The sequence below is a fragment of the Chiloscyllium plagiosum genome, chromosome 6, assembly GCF_004010195.1.
Source record: "Chiloscyllium plagiosum isolate BGI_BamShark_2017 chromosome 6, ASM401019v2, whole genome shotgun sequence".
NCBI lineage: Eukaryota > Metazoa > Chordata > Chondrichthyes > Orectolobiformes > Hemiscylliidae > Chiloscyllium > Chiloscyllium plagiosum.
Window position 1 is genome coordinate 53,582,692 of NC_057715.1, and position 9,305 is coordinate 53,591,996.

The 9,305-nt window shown below is 42.4% G+C and overlaps 1 protein-coding gene across 4 annotated transcripts in view; it reads left to right on the forward strand.

The window, feature by feature from the left end:
- Positions 1–2,619: 2,619 nt before the first annotated feature.
- Positions 2,620–9,305, forward strand: part of LOC122550588 (NADPH oxidase 4) — a 173,921-nt gene continuing 167,235 nt past the window's right edge. For 3 of the 4 annotated variants that reach the window (XM_043691547.1, XM_043691548.1, XM_043691551.1), the window contains exons 1-2: positions 2,620–2,967; positions 3,143–3,238. In XM_043691547.1, the coding sequence (XP_043547482.1) occupies positions 2,911–2,967; positions 3,143–3,238 (153 nt within the window). In that variant the 5' untranslated portion in view covers positions 2,620–2,910. Of the gene's footprint in view, positions 2,968–3,142; positions 3,239–9,305 lie in introns of those variants that run through there. The other variant, XM_043691549.1, reaches the window with a different exon arrangement.

Below are 9,305 nucleotides of genomic sequence, written 5' to 3' on the forward strand. Positions count from 1 at the left end.
GCCACTATCTTGTCCCCCTTGTTCCAGGATCTCCCCGCATACATTCAGGACACCACCCACACCCTCCACCTCCTCCATGACTTTCAGGTCCTAGCCCCCAATGCCTCATCTACACCATGGTCATCCAAATCCTGTACACGTCCATCCGCCATGGTGAAGGCCTCCAAGCCCTCCGTTTCTTCCTCTCCTGCAAACCTAACCAATACCCTTCCATTTACACACTCATTTGATTGGCTGGTCCTCATCCTCAACAATTTCTCCTTCAAATCCTCCCACTTCCTTCAGACCTGGGCACCTGCATGAGCCTCGGCTATGCCTGCCAATTCATTGGATACATGGACCAGTCCATCTTCCACAGCTATATTAGCACCAGTCCCCACTTTTTCCTCTGCTACATTGATGACTGTATTGGCGCCAACTCGTGCTTCCACGAGGAGGTTGAACAGTTCATAACGAACACCTTCCACCCTAACCTGAAGTTCACCTGCACCATCTTTGATACCTCTTTCCTGTTCCTGAATCTCTCCATCTACATTTCTGACAACCAACTCAACACGGACATCTATTCCAAACCCATTGTCTCCCACCTCCACCTCCTGTAAAAATGCTATCGCTTACTCCCAATTCCTCCACCTCTGCCACATCTGCTCCTAGGAGGACAAATTCCACTCCAGAACATCTCAGATGGCCTCCTACTTCAAGGACTTCAAACTCCCCACCCCTAGCAGCATTCTGCAGAGACCATTCCTTCTGCGACTCCCCCATTAGGTCCATACCCTCCACCAATCCACCGTCCACTCTCAGCACCTTCCCTTGCCACCACAAAAGGTGTGAAACCTATGCCCACACCTCCCCCCTTACCGCCATGCAAGGCCCCAAAATATCCTTCCACATCCGGCAGAGATTTTCCTGCATCTCCAAACACATCATCCACTGTGTTTGTTGCTCTCGACGTGGTCTCTACATCAGGGAGACAGGATGCCAACTTGCTGAATGTTTCAGAGAACATCTCTGGGACACATGTGCCAAAAAACCCACTGCCCTGTGACTGAACAATTCAACTCCCCCTCCCATGTCGCCAAGGACATGCAAGTCCTGGACTCCTCCACCACCAAATCCTAGCCATCCGACGATTGGACCTCATCTTTCATCTTGGGACCCTCAGACCACATGGAATCACTATCAATTTCACCAGTTTTCTCATATCCCCTCCCCCCACCTTATCCCAGATGCAACCCTCCAACTCAGCACTGCCCTCTTGAAATGACCTACCTGTCCATCTTCCTTCCCACTTATCCGCTCCACCCTCCACCCTGACCTATCACCATCACCCTCCACCTTTGTCTACCTATCACCTTCCCAGCTACCTTCCCCCTCCCATTTATCTCTCAGCCTCCTTGGACCCTACCCTCCACATTCCTGGTGAAGAGCTTATGCTCGAAATATTGACTTCTCTGTTTCTCAGATGCTGCCTGACTGACTATGCTTTTCCAACGCCACTCGTTTTGACTGTTAATCCAGAGGACCAGATAACGTTCTGGCAAAGTTTTGAGGGAGGGTCACTTGACTTGAAACATTAACTCTGATTCCTCTCCACAGATGCTGCCTGACCTGCAGAGCGTTTCCAGCAATTTCTGTTTTGTTGTTAATGTTCTGGGGACCCGGGTTTGAAGCCTGCTATGGTAAATAGTGAAATTTGAATTCAATAAAAATCTGAAATTAAGACTCTAATGATGGATTATGTCCTATAGGAAAGGGAACTACATCCTTACCCAAAGTGTCGACTTTCCAGCTACTCCAATGCTGTCTGACTTGCTGTGCCTTTCCAGCTCCACATTTTATTGCTCTACCGCCATTATCTGGTCTGGCCTACATATGACTCCTGCCCCACAGCAATGTGATTGACTCATAATTGCCCTCTGGTAAATAAGGGATGGGCAATAATTGCTGGCCTAATCAGTGCCACCCTGATCCGAGGAATGAATTTAAAAATCTGATGCTAGTTCACTGTCCATCACCTCTCATGATTTATTAATTAGAAATAATAGTCACATCTGTATTTCCAGGTAGTCTGTGTGGCTCCTGAAAAGCAAAACACTGCCATATAAGTATCAAAGAATTATAAGGATGACCTCAACCTTTCCTCCATTTTATCGAGACCCTGCTTGTCTGCAAATATTTCTTATCTGTTACTCTGTTCTGCTATAAATTATTTTTAATCAACCTGTTATGTGGCAGAACTCAAGGATGGGAAGATTTGAACTCAGACCCCCTGGCCGTGAGGTAAGGACACTACCACTGCATCACAAGATTATCGGTTTCATTTGACTTTCTACCTCCATGTGATGCACAGAGGTTGAAAATCACCTGCTTGTGACTTCAGGTACTGGACACTTGAGTTTGCACTGGAATAAAGTTAGCGTCCTCCATGCGCTGCTTTTCATCTGCCTTTGTGCAGCTGTTTTGTCCCTAATTCTGCTCATTCCAAACTTTGTTGTCATGATCTCTTCTAATTTTGTCAAGCCGTGATTCTGTTTTGATTCATTTGTTAAGATTGAAAGAAAACTATGTTGCTTTGTTTCTTTAATCTGGTGTCTCTCCTCCCAGCCCCCACTTCATTTCCACCACCCCCCTCCTCCTCCTCCTCCTCCTCCCAGCTCCTTCCCTCCCGCTCTGCCGTTATTCTATAACTTCTAAAAATGCCGTTGAGTGAATTTCGTCACGAAGGCAGAAACCGCCGCTTGTGAGCTACGGTTGGAAATGCACCCACAACAAAATCTGGAAGATCAAAGAGAAGCAAGGGGCGGAAGAGCGCCATTGCAGCTCGGCGCCTGGGAAGGTATTTAACGCTGGGGAGCCGGGAATCCAAAGCTCCGAGAGCAAGGCAAAGAATCCCCAAAGCGCTGTACCATGGCTTTGTCCTGCAGAAGCTGGCTGTCCAACGAGGGCGGAAAACATCTGTTTTTGGTAAGGTTGGTGAATACAAAAAATGCTCTTCACTTTGAGAATTACAAAACATTTAAAAACACTTTTTCCAGCCTTTCTGAAGTAGGCGAGTCAGCAATCTCCAGTGTTGAAATAACACAGATTGACTTTAAAACAACTTTTTTTTCTTTCTTCTCTCTCCCTTCCTTTCTTTCAGCTTTTCTGGTTGTCGGTGAACGTGTTGCTGTTTTGGAAGACCTTTAGACTTTATTACTACGGTACACAGTATTATTATTTGCATCGGATGCTTGGGGTAAGTAGAACAAAAGATCCGTTTCTGTCCATTCATGGAGAAGTCTGCGGTAGGCTTCGGTGGGGGTAGTGAGACTGACAGATGAACATTTGCCAGTGAAGAGCAGCTTGTCTGTTGAACAAGCTGTTTCTGAACAATAGAAAATCCATATCATGATCTCTCTCACCAAACACTGAAAATATTTTAAACGGTGAAGTTGCTATTCTTCTGTAGTTGCGGCATTAATTGTAAATTCAATTAATTCTCATTGGTACAGGAAGTGAGCGAAAAAAAAAGGACAGTGGCCTTAGTTTGTGAATCCTTTTATATTGGAAGCATTTGTAAATAACTAGTCAAGAAAGATTAAAAGTTAACGGCTGAAACTCTCTTGGGGTTACAACGAAAACAGGCAGGGAATGCCTTAAATGAGGACATTTGAAATAAATTTGAAAATAATTGCCAGTACAATGAACATTGTGAAAGAATATGCACAATAGTATGGTTTAAATCACCAACTTCTGACCGGTTACGTGCAGCGCGTGTATAGAGTCCCTGGGAAATAAACCAGGAAGACGTTCTGGAACGTGAAAACGTTTGTACCACTGAGTAGCAATATTTTATCCAAATCGAATTTCATTCATGTTGGTGCAACCAACTGTGGTCCGAGAGAGGTGCAGGGTTTTCCAAGTGGAATGGAATCTGTTTTCTTCAAACCTGTTCAGCTTGGCTGGGCTAACTTGACAAATATTACCCATTACATAAAAATTATGTTTTATTTCTATTTAAACTTCAATTCAGAAAGACGTTCACTTTCAAAAGCATTTTGTGTATGTGTGATACGAAACAGATAATTAAGTTTTGCAGTTCATCGTTGTAATCAAGATTGAGATTTCAAAGTAGTTATACTTTGGGTGTTACTATTAATAACCTTGCATGTATATGGAGGTGCAACACTAAGCAAAAAAATCAAAAGAACTGAAGATGCTGGAAATCAGAAAACAGACATTGCTCGAAAACTTAGCTGGTCTGGCAGCATCTGTGGAGAGAAAAAAGTTTAACGTTTCGACTTCAATGACCCTTCTTCAGAACTCTAGTTGTGGATCCTTTTTCTGTCCCCATTAGTATTAAGATAAGACATTGCCTATATAGCATTAAAAAAAGTTTGTTTCTAGACCTAACATCAGTAAGATCTCTAACAGCAATCTCCTGTAATGAAGGCTTTTCTGATCTCTGGTTTCCTCTGACTCATCCTCCAAGATACTAACCAACTGGCAAATAATTTCCTACTGATATGTTTGGTAAAAGGATGACTAGTTATAAAACTGGAAAAAAAAATCCTATTGTGTTTTCCAAGCTGGTTTAATACATTTTAATGGAGAAAGTGTTTCCTGAAGAAGGGCTTATGCCAAAATGTCGATTCTCCTGCTCCTTGGATGCTGCCTGACCTGCTGCGCTTTTCCAGCGACACATTTTCAGCAAACACATTTTAATCCATGTCAAATAAATTGGTGATGTGGAGATGCTTGTGTTGGATTTGGGTTGACAAAGTCCGAAGTCACATGACACCAGGTTACAGTCCCAACAGATTTATTTAAAATCACAAGCTTTTGAGCACTGCTGCTTTGTCAGGTGAATTGTGAAGTGCATAAATTTAAATTGTGACAAAAAATAAAATCATATTTTTGAGGAAAACTTGATTTCAAAATATCCAATGATAAAATCATATAAAATGTTAAACCAGGCATTGATTTTTCTATTAAGAATAATCTTTTATGCTGAATACTAACTCCTTTTTGGAGACTCTCCTGCTTTTGGTCTCCTTGTTTAAAAGTTAGTTGTGCTGATTTTAGTGTTAATATTTTTGATTTATTTAACACTGCTTCAGAAATAAAAGTGAACTAATCCAGACTATTTTGATTATTTATCGAAAAGGATTTGGAAGAATCCAGAACAAGGTGTCATAACATTAAAATTTACATCAGGCAATATAGAAATGGATTAAGGAAATTCTTTCAGGTGGGGGATGGTGAGAAGTGTTATCTTTGGTTCTCTCTTAGAAGAAACTTGTCAGACTGACTTAACTGCTGGCATAGTTTGGTGCTGCTGTTTTTGGGGTTCATACTCCTGTACCTTATTATTTTCATTGTTAAAGCTGCTGTATAAGTACATGTTATTGTTACTCAGATTCCCATCATGTGAGCAAATAAAAATGTATGGGACACAGGCAAGTAAATGGGTTGAGTTACAGATTAACAATAATCTAATTAAATAAGGCAAATTTCTTTTCCAAGCATAGGAATTAGAGGAGACGACTATGTTGGTTAACCCTATTCCACTGTTGGTTTAGATCACGTTTTATCTGATTCCCAACTTGTGTTCCCAAAATATATATGAGCTAGCCTGCCTTCTGTGTCCTTTTTCAGTTTCTGCTTAATATTATTTCACATTCTGCAGAAATGCTTTTGGAAACAACAGAATGCTTTTATTTTGTTTCACTGGTATGTCAATGGTATTCTTATTGAATTTTAGTTGAAGAAAATTGCCTGCAAACTTAGGCTGTTCCTAAACCATGATATTAGTGCTACGGTTGCCCACCAGTAATAAAACAGCACTTGCTCCTCTCCAATTTCCTGCATGGCTTGTGTTTTGTAACATGTCTGGGAGGAGAGATAGCATGGGATATGTGCACTGGGAGCACAGAGACTGGATTGATTGTGACACCACTTGGAGTCTAACATTCAATTAAGATAATCTGCCACTTCAGACTTCTTTTGAATCAACCTGTTCAGAGATGATGTTACACACCTCTGAAGCAGGTGCAACGTAAACCTGGGCCTCCTGGTTCAGAGGTAGGGACTCTACTACTGCTCACAAGAGCCCTTCAGTTGGTCTTATTAATGCCCTCTCTTAAATACTCTTAGTTGAGCATATGTTTGGTTACTTGAGTCCCTGCCCACCTGCACTATTTAAAGCTGTTTGCTTGAAACTTTCAAGCCAGATGCTTCTGACTTTTCTAGACTTCAGATAGAAAACCTGTTAGCACAAAGCTCTATTGCTCATTAAACCTGTAGCTGTAGTCCTTCTCAAGCCGACCCAACAGTTCTGTATGCTCCATTTGGGCTCCTCTTGGTTTTACCATCTGAGTTCCATTTAGAAGACCTTGTCTGTAATCTCTTCTTCAGTTGAGGTGGCACCAATGCTATCCTTGCCCCTTGGTTAGACTGCAACCTCCTTGTTCCTGGACACTTATTGATTGTCAAGCTACTCTCTAAACTCCTCCTCATCATTAAGTGATGATACATCTTAGTGAAACGTCTGTTTTTGTTTAGGCCCTGTGGCTGAGGCTGCATTGGCTGATCAGGTGGTCATAAAACCCTCCAGGCTCTGATTACACTAGTTTGGTACAGAGATGAAAAAGGATTTTGAAAGGCCTTTTGTTTATATGTAAATGGATGAGACTTCAGGCCAAAGTGGCCATGTTTTTGAAGTGACCTGTATAATGGAAGGGGGGTGGTTAGCTCTCTAACTGAGCAGTTCAGTCTAGAACTAGTTAAGAGTTCAGCTGTTTGGAAACAGGCTGCAAATCTCTCTCTCTCTCTCTCTCTCTCTCTCTCTCTCCTCTCTCTCTCTCTCTCTCTCCCCTTCTAACTTCAACCTGCAAGCATTTGTTCGACTTGTACTGTTAAAGCGGGTTTGCTTATTGGGACTATAGTATATATTTGGAACAGTCTAATTAAGTCTAGTTTGGATGGACTGAATTCTGTAGGGATTCTTTAATATGTTCTTTGTTTCATTGTGTAATTTTGTGAATAAGTTTTTCTGTTTTTAAAACCAAGCTAACTTACTCTGGGTAAATTTTGCTGGACACTTACTGAAACAAATTGCAAAGTTATGGTCTGGGCTGCCTGTTTAAGGATCAACGTTTCGGGCATAAGCCCTTCAGGAATTCTTCCTGAAGAAGGGCTTATGCCTGAAACGTCGATTCTCCTGCTCCTTTGATGCTGCCTGACCTACTGCGCTTTTCCAGCAACACATTTTTAAGCTCTGATCTCCAGCATCTGCAGTCCTCACTTTCTCCTGCCAGTTTAAGAATGTTTTTGTTTGTTTGTATGGCCTAGTCCATAACACCTGTGTACCAGACTGTAAACTATCTCCTGCCTGATTGGGCCAAAGGGCCTATTTCCACACTGTAGGGGAATCTAATCACATGCCTGACACTGGTGCAGCTAGCTCAGAGCTGGCTCTGAGTGAACAGAACCCTTAGTGCTCCTATTTGTACTTGTTGGCCAGGGCTCCCTGATTTGAGGCTGTTAATCTGGTCCAATCAAAGAACTCATGCTCTGAGGTCCACCTGGCTGACCTTGTTCCAATCACTGCACCCTCCACCAGCAATATTTAGTAATAGCAGTGAATGCACCTTGTAGATGGTACTGCATCAGTTCACCTCCGTAGCACCTTGCAAGTCCATGACAACTACCACCTAGAAGAACAAGGGCAGAAAATATTTGGTTACATCCCCTATAAATTACCCTCCAATCCACCCATCATCCTGACTTTGAAGGAATGGTGATGTGTTTCCATGTCACTGTTTCTCCAAAATCCAGGAACTCCCTCTCCACCTCCTCAGCGTGGTCCCTCGGCCCAATGTCTCAGCAGCCCGCAGCAGTCTTCGGCCTGGAGTGGGAAGACTTTTGGTGACCCATGGCAATGTCTCCACCAGGTGTCTGAAATGGCCAGTGGTGAGAGTGGAGTCCAACGCATACTGACCAGAGGCTGTAAGTGGATCCTGCCCAGGCATGTTCCAGAGGGAGTATGAGGAGATTGAAGGTAGAGCTTCAGTGACAGCAGCAGTAGGGATTGCGTCATGACATAACTCAGGAAGAGCTAGCGATGAGGAGTCTCCCCTGGTATCTGCGGTGGTGTTGAGAACAGGCAGCTGAGGTCTCCTGGAGAGCGAGCTGTGCAGAGGAGGGCTCCATCACGGCTAAGGCCTCAAAGACTGCTGAAGCTTTAACTTTATTCCTTTATTTTTCTAGTTTAGGTGAAGATTAATGTTAATGATTACCTTTTTTATTATTTTTCTATTTATTCTATGAAGATCTGTAATGCTTAACTTTGTTTCACTCTTTTTACTTCTTTATACCTAACTTTCACGTACCTAGGTACCTTTTGTACCTAAGGTAGCGCTGTGTGTGACATTAGACACATTTCACTATACTGCTGTACTTGAGTACACATGACAATAAAATCTTATCCAATAAATCAACTGTGCTGTTAATGTGCATACACCAAATGGATTTCAGCAATTAAAGAAGGCAACTTACCGCTATCTTCTCAAGGGCAACTGTGATTGACAGTAAATGTTGGTCCAGCCAGCAATACCCATCTCATTTACAGCCTAAGGTGTTCACAATTGAACTTTTCAAACTGAAGTTTGTGGCCATTTTCTAATATTTATATTCCAGGAATGCTATGACTTGGAAGAACACAGGAAGTCAGCTGCTACATAGTACTGATCATCTTGGAGCAGGTGCTTCCATTTAGCCCACTTTCACATCCGCCTTATTATGTCAGCACTGCCTCTGAGCATTTTCATTTAGTGCCAATCTGCTGTCTCTTTCTAGTAACCCTAGTTTGTGAAGACTGGTTGTGGTATCATTACTGATATTGAAATATCTGTAAAAATTAATATTAAATTATATTTAACAGCAATTAGGATTACTGTTAAACTTCAAAAGTAATGATTGGAACCAAATAGAAACACCTCCATATTTGAAGGAGTTCTGTGCATCCAATTTCATTTGTAGATTCCCATTTAAAAGAGAAAGGGGAAAAGTTAGTTGATACATTTCTTTGACATTGTTTTTCAACTAATTTCAATTAAAGCAGGCAGCTCTGTTAAAATGCCTATTCGAGATTGCTCAGGGAGTCCTGATGGACTCTACCTGTAGCTTCTCTTGGTTTTTTTTTAGATTACTTACAGTGTGGAAACAGGCCCTTCGGCCCAACAAGTCCACACCGCCCCGCCGAAGCGCAACCCACCCATACCCCTACACTTACCCCTTACCTAACACTACGGGCAATTTAG